This window comes from Ictidomys tridecemlineatus, chromosome 9 (genome assembly GCF_052094955.1).
Source record: "Ictidomys tridecemlineatus isolate mIctTri1 chromosome 9, mIctTri1.hap1, whole genome shotgun sequence".
NCBI classification, from domain to species: domain Eukaryota; kingdom Metazoa; phylum Chordata; class Mammalia; order Rodentia; family Sciuridae; genus Ictidomys; species Ictidomys tridecemlineatus.
Window position 1 is genome coordinate 51,577,585 of NC_135485.1, and position 21,732 is coordinate 51,599,316.

General features: G+C 32.1%; 1 protein-coding gene across 3 annotated transcripts; it reads right to left on the bottom strand.

The window, feature by feature from the left end:
* Positions 1 to 230: 230 nt before the first annotated feature.
* Positions 231 to 21,632, bottom strand: LOC101976366 (UDP-glucuronosyltransferase 2B17). Of its 3 annotated transcripts, XM_078021362.1 has the most exons (7): positions 21,399 to 21,631; positions 20,831 to 20,876; positions 19,338 to 19,486; positions 8,689 to 8,820; positions 6,787 to 6,874; positions 5,667 to 5,886; positions 231 to 718 (listed from the first exon to the last, which is right to left on the bottom strand). In XM_078021362.1, the coding sequence occupies exons 1-7, from the start codon at positions 21,552 to 21,554 to the stop codon at positions 439 to 441; spliced, it is 1,071 nt and encodes a 356-aa protein (XP_077877488.1). In that variant the 5' UTR covers positions 21,555 to 21,631; the 3' UTR covers positions 231 to 438. The 3 variants fall into 3 exon arrangements, with proteins under 3 accessions (XP_077877488.1, XP_005333344.1, XP_077877489.1); XM_005333287.4 differs by having other exon boundaries at positions 20,831 to 21,632; XM_078021363.1 differs by lacking the exon at positions 20,831 to 20,876 and having other exon boundaries at positions 21,399 to 21,488.
* Between the last annotated feature and the right edge of the window lie 100 nt (positions 21,633 to 21,732).

A 21,732-nucleotide genomic window follows, 5' to 3' on the forward strand; every position in this document is an offset into this window, starting at 1 on the left:
CTTCTATTTGATAAGCGAAAGCAGGTAGGCATCACTACATTTCTAAAGTCACTGACAAATGACTTTGTTTCCTTTGTCTTTCAGGAAAGAGGGATGCTGGGGCTGAATGTACAATGAAAGGTAAGCATCACTTCCAGTTTCCTGAAAACCAATGGAAAGGCAAATCACAACACTCTAATTGGTGAACTCTGTCTTCAAAGAGGTAAAAGCTACAAAACAGAATCAAATGGTAATATAAACGCATATGGTTTAATTTTATTTTCTCAAATAACTTTTCTTTGAACTGAAATATTTCTGTCTCTTACACAGGGAGTGAATTTCATGAAGATAAAATTTGACTTGACAAAGTGATTTGTGAAAAGTTGTTAGGATAGGTAGGAACCTGGCCATATAGCCTCCTCTAATGGGAGCAAAGGGAAGAGACAGGCCTAGATAAATTTACTCCCTTTTTTTCTTCTTTCCAGTTTTAGAAAACATCTGGCAACAAAACAGACAGCATTTAGTGATGATGAACATCACAGTTGCCACACAGGCCAGCAGGAACCCAAGCACATCCAAAGAATAGTACTGGAACCAGGAGAGATCATGGGCAGCCACCCGGAGGTGTTTAGCTCCTTTGTGGCGCATGACAAACTCAATCCAGAAGACAGCTCGGTCCAGAGGCTTCACTGGCTGATCATGGTGAATTCTTGATAACTTCATAGCATTCTCTTTATATCTAAAGGTGAAACATAAACGGATGAACATTGAAAGTAAGTTAATCTGTCTCAGCACATGAAGTTAATGAAAGTTTTTCACAGGTGCTATATGGATGATTTCAAATAATTATCAGAGACTTGCCCTGCATATGATTTGTTTTTTCTTTCATCACTATATAATGTCTGATTTTAACTTATGTTCTGATGTAAAATATTTCAAAAGTGCCCATGGAATTTCAAGAAGGTGAGTCAAATGCTTTCCATCAGAGGAAATAGTTATGAACCATTCTGAGTCCCATAAATGAGAGAGAAGGCACATAATTTGTGAAAGATCACCTTGAAGCTTTTAAAGAGGAATCATATCATGGTGTGCAGTGCTTCCTAACTATTTTCTCTGTTTTTCCTCTTCTTTTCTACTCTCTACTGTATTTTCCATTCAGTAGCCAAGATGGCATTATTAAAACATGCACATCAAATTATGAAGCTCTTCTTCTCAAAATTTTCATGTGACTTCTCATCATAAGTAGAATAAAATCCAAGTCTATTCTTGTACTAGTTCTTTCTAATGGGTTAGACACTGGCCATGATTTCTGATAATATTTTTCTCACTCATTCTGTCTAAGCATATGTGTTTTTTTTAAATTTTATTTTTATTGACTTTTTTTTACATATATGTAATGTTAGACACATTTTAATGTAATCATAAAAGCAAAGAATATAATTTGCTCTAACTTAGCCCCTAGCACTCCTCCCTTTCCATACCCTTCCTCGTCTTGCTTCACTCTATTGATCTTTCTGAAATTTATGTATACTTTTTAATTAGCATTTTTTTGCATATACTTAATATTGGGATTCACTGTGATATATCCACAAATGTACACATGAACTTTAACCAGAATTTTCAACTCTTCTTCCCTTTTCCAGTTCCTGCTTATTCCTCCTCAATCTTCTTTGTTCACTGTATTGATCTCACCTCTATTTTTATAAAATTCTCTCTCTTTTTTTCCTTTCTTGCACCCCATTATTTTGGATTAACTTGAATATACAAGAGAAAGCTTTTGACCCCTGTCTTTTTGAGCCTGTCTTATTTCACTAGGCATGATAGTCTCCAGTTCTATGTATCTACTGGAAAGTGACATAATTTCATCTTTTAGGACCAATAATCCATTATGTGTATCCACTACAATTTCTTTATCCATTCATCTGTTGAAGGGCACCTACATTGGTTTCATAGCTTGGCTACAGTGAACTGTGCTACTATAAACATCAATGTAGTTGAATTTCTGTATTATACTGATTTTAGATCTTTTGAATATATACTGAGAATTGGGATACATGAATTATATTGTAGATCCATTCCAAGTTTTTAGTGGTTTTGAGTCCATGTGAGTTTTCCCTGTTCTCCAGTGTTACCAAATGTGTTCTCTCCTTGGCACCTTCATACTTTTAATCTCATCTAATTTTTCCTTGAGTATCATTTCATGAAATACCATAAGTCTTGCTTATATCTCATGGCTAAGGTCTTGGCCATCAAGTCACTCCTCAGAGGTAATTTTCTTGGTTTTATTAGCATAGTAGCCCTAGGGATTTCTTCTATTATTTTATGTTGTTTTAAATGTATTTCCTAATAATATAAAATACATTACATTTTCTATAATAACCCCCAATTGTACAAGAAAAACATCCTATATCCTAAGTGATCACCAGGAAATATCACAATTAACTTGCAGGGATGGTGAAGTAAGGATACTCATGTGCCCACTAATTGGATCATGATACAGAATTTGTAGGTCATATGTTCTGCCTCTTAGAAGATCCTTAAGAATCCATTAGAAGACTTAAATCTGACAATGAAATATAAACTCAGAAAAGGAAGAATACACAAATAGCCACATAAAACAAAATAGCTTTTTAAATATATAAATAGCAAACTCAGTGAGAAAGAAATCAGAAAAATATTTTTTAACAATACCTTCAAAGAAAAATCACTAGGAATATATGTAATAAAGGAAGTGTAAGTTTTCTACAATGAAATTTATAGAATATTGAAGGAAGAAGATACTGGAAGATGGAAAGTCATGAACCAGTAGAAATAATACTGTTGAAATAGCCATCTGGCTGAAACCAAACTATAGATTTAATAAAAAACCATATCAAAAGACCAATGAAATTCTTCTCAGAAATAAAATAAAAATTATAAAATTCATGTGAATTCCAAAAGATCTCAAATATCCAAAGCAATTTTGAACAAAAGGAGAAATGCTGGAATTAACAGAATTCCGATTTTAAAATAGACTACAGGGCCATAGTAACACAAACAACATAGTGTGGGATAAAAAGAGACACACATCAATGAAATATAATAAAGGCCCAGGATATACACCTGTAGAGCTGTAGCCATCTGATTCTTGAGAAAGTTGCCAAAAATACACATTGGAGAAAAGAGAGCCTTTTCTAAATATGGTGCTGGTAAAACTGGATAGCCTTATGTAGAAGATTGCAGCATGATCTCTAACTCTGACCATGTACAAGAATGAACAAAAAATGGAATTAAACATTTCAGTAGTAAGTGAAATAAGTAAAAAATCAGAAATACAATATATTGCATGTTTATCCTCACATGTGGAATCTGGCAGGGTAGGTGATATAAAAGTAACAGGAAGACTATTATACAAGAAGAAAGAGATCAGGAGAGAAGGAGGAGAGATTGTTAGGGTAATGAAAAGTCTTTTAGGACATAATGTAAAACTGATATATTCATATTTAAGTCTGATGTTTTAATCTGTATTTTCTTTTCCATTTATACATTATTTTATGTCTCTTTTTTCCATTCTTTATTCTCTCAGAGTATTTTTATTATTTACTGTGCTACTATTATTTTCTTGGAAATGTAGTTTTGAACTTGTCCTTTAAGTGATAACTTCCTATCATTAAGAGAAATGAGAGTTGAATTGAAGACAGTCATTCTACCTAGAAACTATAAACTCCATATAATTTCCTTTTGCAGTATGGAAAAGGTTGAATATTGAAGTTTTGTTTTATCAAATATCATGAAGAAAGTTTTATTGTGCTTCTAAGATTATCACAAAGGTAAAAAAATCAACCATATGGAATTAGATAGATATTTGCAAATAATATATCTGATGAGAATTATGTCCATTAAAGATGGAGAAATATTCAAATCAATAATTAAAGCATAAATAACCTGATTAAAAATGAGCAAAGGATTGGAACTGACATTTCTCTCATGAAGGTAAGTGAATGACCAAAAAGCACATAAAATAATGCTCTTTAGCTATCATACAATGCAAGTCAAGACCACAGTGAGCTACAATCCTTTTCACTAGGATGACTACAATAAGGTAATAATAAATGCTAACAATGATATAGAGAAATTGGAACTCTCTTATATTGCTTGTATGCTGTAAAAATTTTCGCATCTACTTTGGAAAATAGTTTGGCAGATCTTAATACATATAAAATTATTATCTGACCTAACAGTTCTATAACTAGAAATTACCAGAAGAAATGAATATTTATGTTCATACAAATTGTGCACATTGTTCATAATAATCAAAACTGGAAACAGAAACCTTTATAAACTGATGAATTGATAAATTACTTTGAATATTTCCAACCACACAATGTTATTCAACAATAAAAAAGAATAAAGACTGACCCTTGGCAAAGCATGATGAAACTAACAGCACTAGTGAAAGAAACCATTGAAAAAGACAATAATTTTATTATCTTTTAATGTGAAATATTCAGAATAAAATGAGCTATAGAGACAAAAAATAAATGGAATTTGTCTAGTCTAGGAGGCAATAAGTAATGACTTCACTGCATTGTCACATTTCTTTTGATGTGACAAAATTTCCAAAAATTATAGTATTTAAGGGTTTTATAACTATGGAAACATCAAATGTATTTGAAATTTAATTCACACTTTAAAGAGATAAATGGTATATTGTGTGTTATACATCATTAAAATCTGTGAAAATATTAACACTGATGAAATAATTTTTGAATAAAATAATTTATAGTTGCAGAAATTTTAGGTATGGGTTTAAGATACTGTCATATCTCTATACGTTTATCATTGTTTTCTTCTGTAGATCCTGTCATATTAAAAAATTCAATCCTCATTGCAAATGGCTATATATGGCAAATAATTTATGTATGTGTAGAAATGGTGCAGTAATCAGTTTCCTATGTAATCTACAAGATCAATGCAATTTTGAAATTCTTATGATATTTGAAGTTGTATACAACTCTGAAACAGTAATGGTTAAACTGATTGAAAATAGATTTATATGGGTTGATACTTTAGATTCTTTCAAAATTACCCTCCTCCACAGCCACATCAATGTTTATAGCAACACAATTCCCAATATCTAAACTGTCGAACCAACCTAGATGCCCTTGTATAGATGAAAGAATAAAAAATGTGTCATATATACACAATGGAATATTACTCAGCAATAAAAGAGAATAAAATCATGACATTTGCAGTTAAATGGATAGAGTTAGAGAACATAATGCTAAGGGAAGTTTGACAATCGAAAAACCAAATGCTGAATGTTTTCTTTGATATAAGGGGGGTGATTCATTGTGGGATAGGGAGCAGGAACATGGGCAGAATAGATGAACTCTAGATAGGGCAATGGTTGGAAGGAAAGGGAGAGGGCACGGGGTTGTTCATGATGGTGGAATGTGATGATCCTTATTATCCAAAGTACAGGTATGAAGACATGAATTGGTGTGAATACACTATGTATACAACCAGAGATATAAAAAGTTATGCTCTATATGTGTAATAAGAATTGTAATGAATTCTGCTGTCATATATTAATTAACTAATTAATTTAAAAATTACCCTTCTCAAAATAGGCTAAAATTTATACTCATTGGTGAGAAGACAATTTTTCTATGAATGGTACCCAATGTCAAAGTTGTTGTACTCACATAGGGTCATTAATCACCATCCTCAAGGTCTTGAGAAGATCTGAACTTGACAGTGTTCTGTATTCCAATTGAATAGCTGCTCCCTTGGCCTTCACATAAGCAATGTTATCAGGTTGATCCGCAAACAAAGGAAGGCCCACCATAGGGATCCCATGGTAAATCCCCTCATAGACGCCATTGGTTCCACCATGAGTTATAAAAGCTTTTGTTTTTGGATGACCTAGAATTGATTTAATGTCAGAAAAATTATTAATTTAAATCTTATAAAGAAAATGAGAAATGTGTATTATAAGATATTAAAGGGATCAGAGTGTATTCTAGGTGACAAATTATTGTAAACATGACCATGCATAAATTATTTTTTCATATCACAGAGGAACAAGCACCTAATTCCACTAGAGTGCTAACTGAAAACTACATGCAAGAGAGAGCACATAACTTGTGACTTGAATATTGAATACATCATTAATAGGTAGAAAAAATAGAATATTTTTTAGTAAAAGAATCAACATGCACTTATGGAAAACAAGGTTATGAAGGACATGTTAGCATATTATCTCATTAAGAAAAACTAAAGTCGCTAAGTTTGCTATGTAGCATGTCCAAAGCAACAGGGAATAGGATGGTGATGGTACTGAATTCAGAGAAAAGAGAGACTACGCTTCATTACAAAATGTTTGCACTTCATAATGAAGATTGTGCATTAATTTCCAGAGAAAATAAAGAGTCACTGTTCATTAAAGAAAAAAAAATTCTGGATTCCATTTTAAAAGGTATTTGAAATACACCTTCAGGAGAAGAAAGAATAAGTGAAAGACATACAACAACACAGAGAGATAACCCAGGAACTGAGTGATAAATTCTTGTAGAGGTAATTGTATCCGAAATAAAGATAACTTGGATTCTGTATATAATGACAGTGTATATTAAAATTGCAGCTTTTTTCTTTGTTTTGTTTTTTTTTTTAAACCATCAGTGGGCCTGGAAAATAACTAAAAAGAAGTTGAATATTGTGTTTGATTTTTTTAAGTAACAAGTATTGAATAATATGTTTCCTGTTGAATTGTAAGCATCCATATTGATGGTACTCATGCTTTTAGGACTTATCTCAGAGTCTTACCAAGAAGGTCATTCTGGGGGATCCAGTTGTATATTTGAGTGTTGGGTCCTAATTTATCTGGCTTCTTGCCTTGATATCTCCAGATGACCTGTTTGGTAAAGAATGTACCTTATTCTATGATTTAAAGTTTAATGTTATAGCATGTTTGCATTCTAAAAATTTAAGAGATCTAGTTCAACATTTAACACATAAATAAGTACAATTTTAAGTAACGAGAATTATGAAAATACAAACTAAAACTCCATAATTATTTTGTTTATCCTAGATTTCATTTTCCAAATTAATATCATTATGTTTATTTTTTATGAGTGACATAGATTAGACAGGACATGTATTGTTTAAGATGCTTATTTCATTTTGCATTATTTTTTATACATAAAAGCAAACTAATGCAGTCAGCTACTGTTAGAAATAAATGAATACTAACTAGGAATTACATGTAACTTGTTTTAGGCTTCAATTTATTAAACACTACCTATAAGAAACATTTTAATGGTACTTATGGATCTTAACCCACACTTCTATCAATATTGGTGCATTTGGAAATTCTTTAAATTTTAAAAGTAAGAACCCATTTGCAACATACAAATAATTACATGGATGTTGAAATAAAGTTCAAAATTGTGAGGTTGTTTACTGTTTTAAAACTGTGTGTAATCATTTAATGATGCAGTACAAATCTTGTTAGTAGTCTTATATATCTCCATGATATTTTTATGTGTAGGAACAAATTAAGGAGCTGATTTTGGAAATTAAAAGCAATCTTCATGAACTGGAGTATAATTTCTAAGTGCTTATCTTCTAAATGCAATGGGAGCAGCAAAGTAAATTTAGGTCTACAGAAGGAAAAAATAATTGGGTGAGTAGTTGAAGCCTATATCAGATAGGAAACTACAAAGTGGATGGAAAACACTCAAAGACCACAAGATTGGTTATGTTAGAAATTGTGGTATTAAAGCATTTATGGAGGTGGGAACTTTTGAATTTCAGGCCATGTTAGGCTTGCTTCATCTTGACTCTTCCTTATACTCTCTTCTTTCTTCTTAAAAGGTATTTTTTCTGATGTTTTAGAAGCAAAGACTTTTGGGGTACACTTATAATGCACAGGGTCCACTTCAAATGCAGAACTAATCTCTCCAATTTCTCTAATTGTCAGACATTGTCAGGATCCCATCCACTAGTGTGAACTGTTTTTTTCTTTTTCTACAAATACATGTGATTGAGTGGGAATTTGGCCCAATGGTTTGGGTAGCCTTTCTCCTCAAAACTCTAGGAAAAGTTTCCTAAATAAATTTATGCTTTTTTTTAATGGGGAGGGGATGTATTTTGGGCTTACAGTTTCAGAAGTTCAGTCCATATTTGGCAGACTCCATTGTTCTTGGCCAATGATGAAGTATATAATGGCAAAAATCCTATTGTTAAATGAGGGTAAGAAAGGAATAAGGGATTGCATGGGATAACTAAAATCATGATAAAATTCAACCTTTTTCAATACCTGCTTAGCATTATTGTGGTGGTCCAATTATGAGTTAACTTTTATAGCTTTCTGATAACATTGGCCATGTATATAGTGCCCTCAGGGATCCTGTAAGGAAAGGGAAGAAGTAATTGGGAACAATGTGGTACCTGTATAAATGCCTGTGATACCCTTACAATTACAATTTCACAATGGACCTGTAAAATTTATTTTTTTATGATCACAATGTTAACATTAACATGAATTAAATGCTCTCTACTGTTTATAATAACCACACATATTTTGGTTTAAAACATGATTTTTGAGATGAATTAGAGATATCACAATAGGTTATGTTTCACAAAGGATGCTTCATTAAGAAAACACTTTATAACATTTAACAGACTTTTTACATATTTGGCCACTAAGAGGGCACTTTTGCTTACCTTTTGTGGAATCTGTGCAAGGGCAAATGCAATTATATTGGCTTTCTCTTCTGGCATGTTAGAAACCATCGACCCCAGAGAAAACACCACAATACCATTTTCTCCAGAACTCTGTACAAATTCTTCCATTTCCTGTTAATAAAACATTTGTTCCATCAAAAAAGATGAAGAGGGAGGGGATACGAGATGTCAGATTAGAGGAAGGCTGCCTTTCTAGTTGCTCCAAGGATCAAAATATAAGCAGTGAGAATACTGCTTCTTAGTGAGGTGGTGAAAGAAGGATTTCACTAAAATTCAATACTGGACAGTGAGTGTGTCTCAGAGACTCAGAAGCTTGGATTCATTAAACAAAGAAGACTACATTGATACCAAACTGTTTGTGGAAGCAGCTACAAGCAGTAGTAATGGTGCTGTCTACCACAGAGAAATGGAAAATAAAGGGAGAAACACAGTGCACATATTTGGTATGAAAAAAAACCTGAGATCAGAGAAGCAACATGAACTTAGCTGATCCAGAGGCTCCACTGAGCACTTGTGATTGAAAATTGCTGTTTATTTATGCCTGGAGAGAGATAAGGTGGATTCATCTAGAGGTGGCCTTGCTCCAGTGTCTGTTACCAGAACTGGGAGATCTGAGCAAACACTGCTAGAATGCCTACTGTGTGGCCTAGAGTGTACCTAGCTAAATGGGAGTGAAACAGGCATAGATAAGATTTTACCCCAGGGGATTCAAGTTAGAAAAGCAAAGGGGCAGCACAACTTGCTTTTCTTTTGAGCTGGTGGCTCATGTGACCAGCTGAAGTGGGTGAGAATCTGAACAGGTACTTAGGGAAATACTAAGGGACTGAGCCTAGGAAAGATGTGCAGGTGAACAGCAGAGTGTGTGAAAATCAGTTCCTCTGTGAAATGAGTATAATTCATAGGAAGCTTCTGAGATTCAGGCTCCCTACATAGATAAGCAACTGCCAGGCCCTAGTGTCTGTCCATCCAATTTCTTCAGTGTATGTATATGTACCAAACAAAACCCCTGAGGTCTGATTAGACCTAAGTTTCCTCCATCAGAACTCATCCCATAGAGCACTTCAGCACACCACCCCAGGAGTGCATAGATCTGGTCTGTGCACACAAAGCTCCAACTGACATTTCTTCCCATTCCAACCTATGTCATACTGGTAAGAAGGGAAGCAGAGAATTATTTCAAACACCTTCAGTCTTAGGCCATTCCAAGTGGCAGCTCAGAGAGAAACACAAAACAAGGAAGGGGATAACAAAATCCAACCTTTGCTTTTATTCTCAGTACATAGGTAAAAAAGAAATGGAATGAAAAACAGTTGAATATTGTCAGTAACCATCCATTCTGACAATTTTGGCCACCTCAGTGGAAATGATTCCTTCATTTATCATTAAGAATATTTTTAGTTTTTCTTATTCTTTCTGTGTGTTTCTGTATTCTTCCATTACTGATTGGTTTATGGACATGTATTCATATACATTTCTTTCTTTTTTTCACCTTTAGCATTTTTTAAAATGTAGCTATTTTTACTTGCATTGTCTTTTGATAGTTAGGGGTTTTTGGTATGTATATATTTGTTTTGTTTTGTATTTTCTTAGTTGTTTGTTTCTGTATCTCTCTTTTATTCTCCTGGTTGTAGCAACAATCTATTCTCTATTTCTCTCTCCATTTATTTGTTTCTCCTATTTTCTCCTCCATCCTTACAACTATCACCTGCTGTCTCTTCTGCATTCTCTCTCTCTTCACTGTTTAAAATTTCAAACTTTTTTTCCTATCGTCTTATCTCACATTATTTCCTCTTACTGACTGTAATTTTGCCATCTTTAAACTAATTAGTTTATATAACTCTTGATCCTAACATTAATGTTGTTCCAATTATTACTTCTGTGGATTACATAGTTGCCACCTGTTTCTTGTTTTAATGTCAGATTTAGTTTATATTTATGCACTGCTTTGTTGTTGGCAGTTGCTGACCCACTTTTTCTGTTTTTTGTAGCATTTTACATTTTAGAAGTCATAAGAAAATCCAGATATTTATTTTAATGCTGTATATTATTTGTATCAGATGTTGTTATTTTTTATTTCCCCTTATTCTGTGAATATTTGAAAATCTACAGTGATACTACATGTTCACTGGGTAGAGAAATCCACTGCTGAAATAAATTCAACCAAAATATAGTTCATCTTGCTCCATATGAATATTCATGGTATTCAATCACTAACTATACTTTAATATAGAGTATAGTAGAGATAAAAACTCAAACTAATGATACGGCCTCAAATAGAAACAGCTGGGGTGGGTTCATGGTTTCTACCTATGGAAATCCACTGCACAGGAAAAATAGAGAGAATTAATTCAAAGGCTGTGAATACCATACTTATAAAGGAGTCTTAATCCAGATCACTCCACGACACTTTGGAAAGTAAATATTATGCCTTAAAAAAGTAGAAGAGGGCTGGAGTTGTGACTCAGTGTTAGAGTGCTTGCCTAGCACCCCGTTTGATCCCCAGTACCAATAAAAAAAACTAAATAAAATAAAGTTATTTTGTCCATCTGAAACTATTTTTTTAAAAAAAGCATGGAAGAGAAATCCTTCCTAACATATGCATAAAATCCAACACAAGAGTTTAAGAATTATGTAAAAATAAGGTACCATGGAATCACGTAAAAGTTCCTAATTTAGCAATAACTGATGCCAAAGATATTGAAATTGTTTTTAAAAAATCAGGTAAACATTCAAAAAGTAAATTATTATAAACTATAGTCAATGAAATTATCATATTTTAAAATGATCAATGAAGTATAAAAATGATCAATGAATTCCAAAAGAACATAGAAAAACAATTGAGTGAATTAAAAAAAATCATTGCAGAATATAAATGAAAAATTCAACAAGATATAAATATTGAAAAAGAACCAAATATAAATCTTGAAAGTCAAAGATAAAATAAATTAAATAAAAGGTGAGTTGGAAATCTTTATAGTACAATAGACAATACTGAAAACAGAACATCAAATATAAAAGAAAAAGTGACCAGCTTTGAATATTCAGACAGTACTAAAGTAAAGAAAATAAGCAACCATGATGGTAATAATTATTAAAGAAAGAGTCCATATAGAAGAAATAAAAAAACAAACCCTGAAGTTCAAAAATGAACAAATCTTATTGGAAGAGTAGCTAAGCAAATGAGAAATAGGATCACATTAAACATAAAAGAATCAAAATGACAGGAATTAATAAACATCTTTTTGTAATGACATTGAGTATAAATCATCTCCATTCTTTAATTAAAATATATAGTATGGAAGAATGGATCATAAAACCAGACCCAATGATATGTTGTTTATAAAAGACACACCCTACAGGAAAAGACAGCCATAGGCTGAAAGCAACAAGGTAAAAATTGATACATAATGCAAATGGAATCAGAAAATAAGCAGGATTATCTACTCTTATCTGACAAACAAACTTCAAGCCAAAATTAATCAGAAGAGACAAAGCTGGTCACTTCATACTGGTAAAATAAATAATCCTACAAGAAGATATAACAATTATAAATATTTAAGTCATAAGCATGGATCCAACTAATTACATAAGAGGCACTAGTCAAATTGAAACACCAGATAGACCCAAATAAAATAATTCTTGGTAATTTCAACACAATTCTCTCATCGTTTGATAGGTCATCCAGACATGGAATCAATAAGGATTCTTTGGACCTGAAAAATATCATAAGTCAAATGAACTTACAGATATCTATAGTACATTTTATTCAACAGCATCTGAATACACTTTCTTCTCAGCATCTCAAGAAAACCTTCTCCAAAACAGACAATATTTAAGGCCACAAAACTACTCTCATCAAATACAAAACAAGTGGTATTACTTATTATATTCTACCAGATCATAATTGGATGAAATTAGAAGTCAATATGAGAGCACCATACAAAAACTATATGAACATATGGAGATTGGACAATCTCTATTGTATATAAATGAATTATAGAAGAAATTAAGGGAGACATTTAAAAATTCTTAAACTCAAATGAGAACAGTAATACAACCTCTGGGGCAGAATGAAGGAATTTATAAGAGAAATAAATTTTCTTATAAATGAAGGAATTTATAAGAGTTTATAGCCATGAGTTCCCACAAAAAGCTAATTTTTCATTTCAAGACCCTTGAAAAAGAAGAACACACCAATTCCAAAACCAGTAAAATAGCAACAAGGAAAGATAAATAAATAAGAGAGAGAAAACAGGAAACAAAGAATTCAAATATTAGTTTGTAGATGATATGATCCTATATAGAGAAGAGCAAATGACTCCACCAAAAGACTTATATTGCTAATAAACAAACTTGACAAAGTAGCTGAGTACAAAATCAACATACAAAAATCAATAGGTTTCTTATATACCAACAATGAATCTGTAGAAAAAAAATAAAGAGAATTATTTCATTTGCAATAGCCTCAAAACAAACAAATAACAACAACAACAACAAATACCTAGGAATAAATCTAACAAGAGTTAAAAGACCTCTAAAATTGAAGATTTAAATTATAGAAGACATAAAATAAGATGAAAAGACCCTCCATGTTCATGAATAGGTAAAATTAGTATTATTAAAATCACCAACTATCCAAAGCAATATGCAGATTCAATGTAATACTCATCAAAATATCAATGACATTCTTCACAGTACTAGAAAAGATAATCCTAAAGTTCATCTGGAAGAATAAAAGACCCTTAATAGTCAAAGAAATTCTAAATCCAAAAAGCAAAGCTGGAGGCATCACAATATCTGATCTCACATTATACTACAGAGCTATAGTAACAAAAAATGCATGGTACTGACATGAAAATGGACATATTGACAAGGAGTATAGAATAAAAAACACAGAGAAAACCACACACATGCCAAAAACACACATTGGAGAAAAGATTGCCTTTTAAATAAATCATGTGGGGAAAATTGCAGAAAAATGAAACTATGCCCTTATCTCTCAACCTGCATAAAAATCAACTCAAAATGGGTCAAAACCCTAGAGATTAGAACCAATACTATACAACTTCTAGGAGAAAATGTAGGGTCAACATTCCATCATATAGGCACAGGCAATGACTTTCTCAAATAGAACCCGTAAAGGTCAGGAAATAATTCCAAGAGTAGATAAATTGGAAGGCATCAAATTAAAAAGCTTCTAAACTGCAAAGAAAACAATTATAATTGTGAAGAGAGAACTTATAAAATGGAAGAAAATCTTTGCAAAACACCTTCTGGCAAATTATTAATATTTAGAATACATAAAGAATTCCAAAAACTTTACACCAAAAAAATCGAACAACCCAAATAATCAAAGAGAAAATGAATTAAAAAGATGCTTCTCAGAAGAATAAATATAAATAGGCAACAAAAATATAAACACCAAAAATGTTCACCATCATTAGAAACAAGGGAATTGAAAACTACACTGAGATTTTATCTTTCACCAGTCAGAATAGTAGTCATCGAGCATGAAAAGAATAATAAATGATGGAGAGAATATGGAGAAAATTTTTTTTTACAAATTGGAGGAATTGTAAATGAGTACCACCACTATGGAAATCAGTATGCATAGTTTTCAAAAGAGTAAGCATGTCAATATCATATCACTCAGATATACCATTTCTCAGTATTTATCCTAAAGAATTAAAGTATCACTGTTATCATCTTATAACAGTGATACATGCATACCCATTTTATAGCAAAACAACTCATAATACACGTGGAACCAGCCTATGTATCTGCGAATAGATGACTGAATAAAGAAAATGTAATATATATACACAATGGAGTTTTATTCAGCCAAAATAACAAATAAAATTATGTCATTTTACAAAAAAAATGAAGTGAATTAGAGTCTATTACATTAAATAAGTCAAATTCAGAAAGTCATGGGTTGTATATTTTCTCTCACATTTGCAAGGTAGAGAGGGAAAATGGAAAAAATGAGGGTAGATATCATGGAAATCAAAGGGAGATCAATGGAGAAAGGGACCAATGGGAGAGAGGTGGGAAGGGAAGGGAAATTCCTGGGAAGTTGTATTGGCCAAATTATACAGTTATATTGTGTACATGTATGGAATATGTAACATCAGTTCTCATCATTATGTACAATGAAATGGACCAATAAAAATGTAGGAAAAGCAGAGAAATTATTGGTATGTAAACTAAGAGAAAAGCATGTATTATTAGAATTTGGGAGTTATGGGTACTTTTAAATTGACCCAGTCACTCACTTTCTTTGGAAAGAGGTGTGTGTTATAACATAGAAGCCACCATTAGGCTTACTTGTGTGTGTGTGTGTGTGTGTGTGTGTGTGTGTGTGTGTGTGTGTAAGAAATGACATAAAGCCATTCAAGAGATGATGTTAGAAATTATTATATGTAGACTCTTAATTCATAATTTTATTCATTACTAATGCTCAATTTGTTAAACACTATAGCTAGTACTTGGTTATAATTCTTATTGTTGTAGTACTACATTTGATTTTATTCCAGGCAGGTTATCTAGATGATTTTTTAGTTTGTAATTATTAGTACTTATTTCTGTCCTTGTGAGCCCAGAAGTAAAGTTACCTGTGCATAGGATTTTTGTACATTTTTATGTTTCCTATCTCTATAGTATTTCATTTCTTAATTTATAATTTGTGAGTTTCCCAAGTTTTCCTCTATAATAGCTCATAAAAACTCGAGATTAACAAACAGTAGCATTCAGAAGATTAATATTATGGTTTGGAATTTCTTTTATATAATTCTAAGGATCCTAATAATCGTGTACATGTCCAGAAATATACTGATCCATAATCAGCATTTTCACTTCATTGGAATGATACATGTACTTGAGTAATCATATCTTTGGATTATTTATATTTCTCATCTTTTGCCCTAAATTTTTAAATGGTATTGAAGTTGTATGAGAATGAACTGTGTATCAGTGGCTGTAAAGAAACCTTATTTTTTATCTCATTATGAACCATGGGAGCTCTTGCACCACAGTGGGACTTCCTCTGGCCCGTTTATAGAACAGGTCAACTTGTTGAGTAGCTCATTCACATAGAGTGAACATTGCACTACTCCTAGGAACTTGTGACATATCCAGTTATTTTGTGATTCCAGTAACCTAGAGCAACCTACAGCAATATATTCAATATATTTTCTTCCAGCTCAAAATGTTCTTCATCTCGTGTTGTACAAAGATTTTCTCACTACTACTGTTTTATAAATATACCCTTTTAAAAACCAATTAATCCCTGACATACACAGGTGCCACACTTTCTTCAACATTATTTTTAAAGGAAAAATAAATTAAGCATGTGAAAATTTGGAAAAGCATGAAAAAAGTATGTAATGTTTAAGAAAATTGCCAAAATGATCTTGGGTTCACTTAGAGATACTGTTGGTTCAAAATTTGAATTTTTTCATTGTGGTCTTTTTTTTTTCTGTTCATGTAAGTACATGAATAGATACATGCACATATATAATGTAAATGGAAGATTAAAATTCTTTTGTAAATCTTTTCTTCTCAATAAAATATTAATATTATTATAATCAGTATTTTACCTTTTAGTCTCCAACTAACGTTGTGTTATGACTTAATGTGTTAAGCATTTATTTTTAAAGTAATTTTACTGGGCAAGTTGGTACACACCGGTAATCCCAGTAGTTCAGGAGGTTAAGACAGGAGGATCTCAACTTCAAAGCCAGCCTCAGCAAGAGTGAGGCACTAATCAACTCAGTGAGATCCTGTCTCTCAATAAAACCTAAAATAGGGGTGGGGATATATCTCAGTAGTTGAGTGCACATAATTTCAATCCATAGTACAAAAAGATATATATATATATATATATATATATATATATATATATATATATATATATATATATAAAGTGATTGTGATGGTGTGGTATGTACCAGAATAAGTTTTAAAATCATTACTTAAAGTATGACATCACTTAATGTGATAATTAATTAATGTAAGACATTTTTCCAATATGTATTCTATAAGTAATTGCCATGAACACAGATTACATTCATTTGATTTTTTGTTTGTATAATTACAATTGGTATACTGTGAAACCCAAGGCTATTTGCATTGTTAAGAGTATTGATACATTTGTATCTTTGTCATTTTGACAAATTTCTGTATTTAAATGATACAGAAATTGTTCTAAGAATCTATTAATGGAAAAGCAAGTAATTTGTGGGAGCATTACCTTATATAATAAAGATCAAGAAGACAGTGTTTGTAATATTGGCCTGTATTCTAATCTTGTTTATTCTATTAAATAACACCTAATACTATTATTCCTTATCATGATCACACTGCTGTCTACCTTCTCATTGTCCTCCTCCTCTCTCTGCTGTCTTTTCCCTTTTATTGATAAGGTAACTTTCTCCTACTGTGAATGGGGAAATCTCTCAAGATCAGAGGTTAATGATTTAAAACTTACAATAACTCTGTCTCAGTTTTTAGTCAGAACTTTCATTAACTTTTTGGTTTTCTGTTTGTATTGTATGGAACTTAATCACAAACAACAAAATAATTCTATTGAATATGAGGCTTAAGTAAGATCTCAATTGTTGTTTTCTTTAACAGGTAGAGAAACAGCCAGTCTTTAGAGATCACATAGCAATATGGCAAGTAATGTTTGCTTCTAAGCATAGTATTTATTTAAAATGTTTTAGACTCTTCTGTTTCCTCCTATGAAATATTATCCTATTGGCTGACAGCATGATTTTATAACTGTAAACTAAATGGCTGTGCTCAGAAATAAATGACAAGAAAACTTAGGACATCATTATGTTTGCAGTATATATTTCCTATGTTCATTCTCTCTGAAAGCTGTGATGTTGAGACATAAGTTATCCAAGGGAGTTTTCCTGAGGTGTCCTCTAAGATTGGCATATGGCAGAAAGCTCTCTCAAGGTAAACATCCCTGTCATGGTCTAAGATGTAGTAGTCTGTGTTCTCAGGTGAGTTTGTTGAAATGCTGGAGTGAAGACAAGTAAAGACCACACATTTATATCACTAAGAAAAGCAAATACTTTAAAGCTAAAAGGTTGTGAAGCGCTTGAACACTTATAATATCATTTCAGGAATTCCACTTTCTCATTTGATTGCCAAAACTCATGCATTTACCTTTAAGCAAATTAATAGAATATCTGTACTCTAGGTCTTTGGTTGAAAATACAGTGTTGATTTTTCAGAAATCTCATTTCTGTTATATATGAAATTGTATCCACTGTGCCTGCCACATATTACCTAATTAATATTATTGGTAATAGAGCTATCATACAATATATTTATACAAGAAAAAAATCTGTGGTAGTTTTTTCAGCCATATAGTGAGTTTCTACCTCTCAATTTGAATATAATCCAAATTAATGTACACAGCAGTGTTTAGGGTATGCTAAAAAGAATTAAATGTAAAAATACCCTAATATTACTATTTCTAAGTATTAATCCTACCTTTTTGGTATAGGTAGGGTCTTAAAAAGTAAATAACAAAATTCAGTTTTTCATAAGGAAAAATAGTATTATAGAAACAAAAAAAGAATAATTACAATAGCGAATATTGCTATGGATCCTATGTTTGTACCAAGGACATTGTGTATCAGTATTATCTACTTTTTCCAGGTAACACAATATGAAGTTTGAATATTAGTAGATAAATAAGCATAGTCACATGTAAGAACAACCTCATCCATGTTTATATCATTATCTGCAGTCTTGCAACAACTTCCTGAGTGGTTCCTCTGCATTGTCTTTCCCTCTAAAATCCAACTTGGTGACTGCATTTTGAGATTTTTCAAAGCAGAAACTTTATTCACATTTCTCTTATGCTTAACTCTTTTCATTGGCTACCCAATGTACTTTACAGATATTTTAAACTCCTACTAACTATCTGGCTTTCACTTACCTCTGTAGCATCCTCTGCTTTTTGCTGAGCCTTCTCCTGCTGAACTACTCTTGAAGTTCTTGGGTGTTTCCCTTACTATTTATTGTATGTGCTTTTCCTTTTGTGTCTCCCTCTCTCCCTTAACCCCTTTTCCCATCCCGTGGATTCTTTAGAATTCATCTTAGTTATCAAGGCTTTTAGAATTTTTTTTTTATGTTCTTTGGTGGAGGTTTCATTAGTATTGTATAATTTCCTCATGATAACTCACACATTTTTTTTTTTACTTGTTACAGTATCTGTACCCAGACAGAATATAAGATCTGGTTGATGCAGAAACTGTGTCAACTTTATAATTCTCTATATCCAGCACTTATCTCTGGTATGTGACAGCCACTTAATAAATATTCTCTGTATTTATTAGAATAAATTATTGATTCTTTATTTTGTATCACATAATGAAGGTCTTTTTTCCTGATTATTCTCAAAGGATACCCAATATCCTACTTTCTTCTGTGACAATAATGAAACACCATTACATGTGATGGCATAGAAATGCCTGGGTCTATAATTGGCAGAACTCTTTTATCTTGCTTTTCATATCTCTGAGTTAAACACTCTGAATTAAGAATGCAGAGTCATTTCTACCAAAAATGTTAATCAAACAGAACAAAACAAACAGGAGAAGATTCACCTTAGGGAGGGGTTTTGCAGGTTTACAGTGGAGTCCTCCAACAAAGTCAAAATTTGGTAAGAATGGACGAGGAAATTCTAAATCCCAATAGGTTCGAATGAGCCAAAAATCAGCTTTCCCCATTGTCTCATGTATTGTAGTGGGTCTCCCTGAATGGAGAAAAGAGAAGAAAAGAAAATGAGAAACATGTACCTTGAATGCTTGATATATTTGCCTTGAAATGAGTTGAATTTGTGAAGGCAAGGTGTTCAAATGCACTTGTGTATGTGTGTGTTTATGTGTTTGTATACTACAATGGGTATGTTTTTTAGAGCACATTTTTGCATACTATATTTGATACATTTTATATATGTTAATATGTACATAAACTAGTTGTGTGAGTACTTTGTAGTGTTCCATTAGTATATTCGCAATCACAATTAGATTATTAACCTAAGCCTCATTAGAAGTAAACATGGATTTTATTTTCTCTCCAAAACTACAAAAGTAACCTAATTTTTTAGAATTTTTGTGAAATCCATTAACAATCAGTGCTCCCATAACTGTAGAGATATATTTTTCTAGGAGTAGTCAGTGAATTCTTACAATTGAGCAAATCATTCCCTTGATCCTTGATTCTTCAAGTGAACTGTAATGATTTACTGAGTATGCCTGAATTCCTATTGACCTCTACTGCATTTGCCTCATATTAAGAGATTAATAGTATTAAGTTTGTGAAAATATACAATATTTTTGAAAGTAACTGCCAGAAAGTTTACACAAATATTAAAATAGAGATTGATTCTCATGCTGAATTTAGTTTATATTGTCTTAAATGGTATATGCAGTTTAAAAAATATAGACTAATAAGGTGTTGTTTTACTCTACACCAAGGTTTTAGGGCTTAACACATGATTAGTTTGTTTTATTAAAGGAATATGAAATATAAGGTATCACAATGTATAACTTTTCTGTGTCTGATATAGAGACACTGTTAACTGTGAAGTAATCTTCACACCAATGCAAATACATATTTTTTCAAATTCCTAACAGAGGAAACAAAGCTATTCAAAAGTTAACAATTTCCTCCATGGTACATATATATGGTTGTGCTAGTAATACATGTGTATGTTATTGATGTACATGCCTATCATTATTAAAACATTTAGTGAGATTAATAATGACTGTCCTTTAAGATAAAAAGAATAGTAAAATGCATATGTAATTGCTCAGAGAAACCTTCTGGGATTCAATTTGCAGGTTATTATTTCCTGAAACTATTTGAATAAATAATTGCCACTGGTTTCTAACTGGCTATATATATATATATATATATATATATATATATATATATCTGCTCTTTTTTATTGGTGAAACTATTTGTTGATCTTATATTTTCATTCCACCCTTTTGCTTACAGAAAAGAAAGTTCTTCTGATTTTATATTCATGCAAGCTCAGTTTAAAGGCACAGGAAATTTAGGTTTCACAGTACTAATCAAAGAACCAGCTTACCTAGAACTTCACTGTAAAACTGATTCCATTTCTTCACATCTAATGACTGGAACCAAAAATCAAAATAAAGCATATACATTGTGTTTTTAATCCGATCCATGAATGTCATTTGAGCACTTAATTCAGACATAATAATTGGCACGTAGGAAGGAGGTAATATAAGTCCCCCACTGTACTTTTCATATGTATAGCCAGGAGTAAAGCGGAGAGTGTATACAAATGGTACTTTAAGTAGCTCAGCCAGCAGCTCACCACAGGGACAAATAGCATCTGCAAGAACCACATCAAATTTTGATTCATGTAGTTTCATCATAATTTTCTTGTTTAAAACTACATTTCTGCAGAGTTGTTCAATTGTATCAGAACTTTCCTTGAACACTTTTTGCAATAATGAAAAAAATCCCCAAAAGTCATCTTTTGGAGTATCATAAATTAATTCATGGATCCATTTGGAGAAAAGTTCTTCCAAATGTTGTTCACTTGAAGGTGCAGGGTAAACCTCAAAATTAATAGCAGATGTTGTGTTGGGTTTAATAAGAATGGAAGCTGTTGATGTCAGAACAGTCACCTCATGACCTCTCTGGAGAAGTTCATCCAGGATTGCCTTTATGTTGATCCAATGGCTGTATTCTGCAGGCCACACCAGCACTTTTCCACAGCTTCCCGAACTACAGTAACACATCAGTTGTATCAGCAGAAGAACCGAGTTTCTTTTCACAGACATCTTGGTGCAATGTAATGCTTCTTTTACATTAGCAGCTCTTCTTTTCTTCAATTCCTCAGGCTTATATGTCTCAGGATAAATCAATCCAAAGTTAAAGTATAACTCTTGCACTTCAAAGTACAATGGAACAGGCTGATCATGTGGATGATAGAAGGACAAACACAAGGTAGAGTACCTC

Coding starts and splice junctions, on each gene's coding strand:
- LOC101976366 (XM_005333287.4), bottom strand. CDS start 21,554: ATGTCTGTGAAAAGAAACTCGGTTCTTCTGCTGATACAACTGATGTGT. Junction 19,487..20,830: donor GTTTTACAGTGAAGTTCTAG/GTAAGCTGGTTC, acceptor TTCTCCATTCAG/GGAGACCCACTACAATACAT. Junction 5,887..6,786: donor CCCCCAGAATGACCTTCTTG/GTAAGACTCTGA, acceptor AATCAATTCTAG/GTCATCCAAAAACAAAAGCT.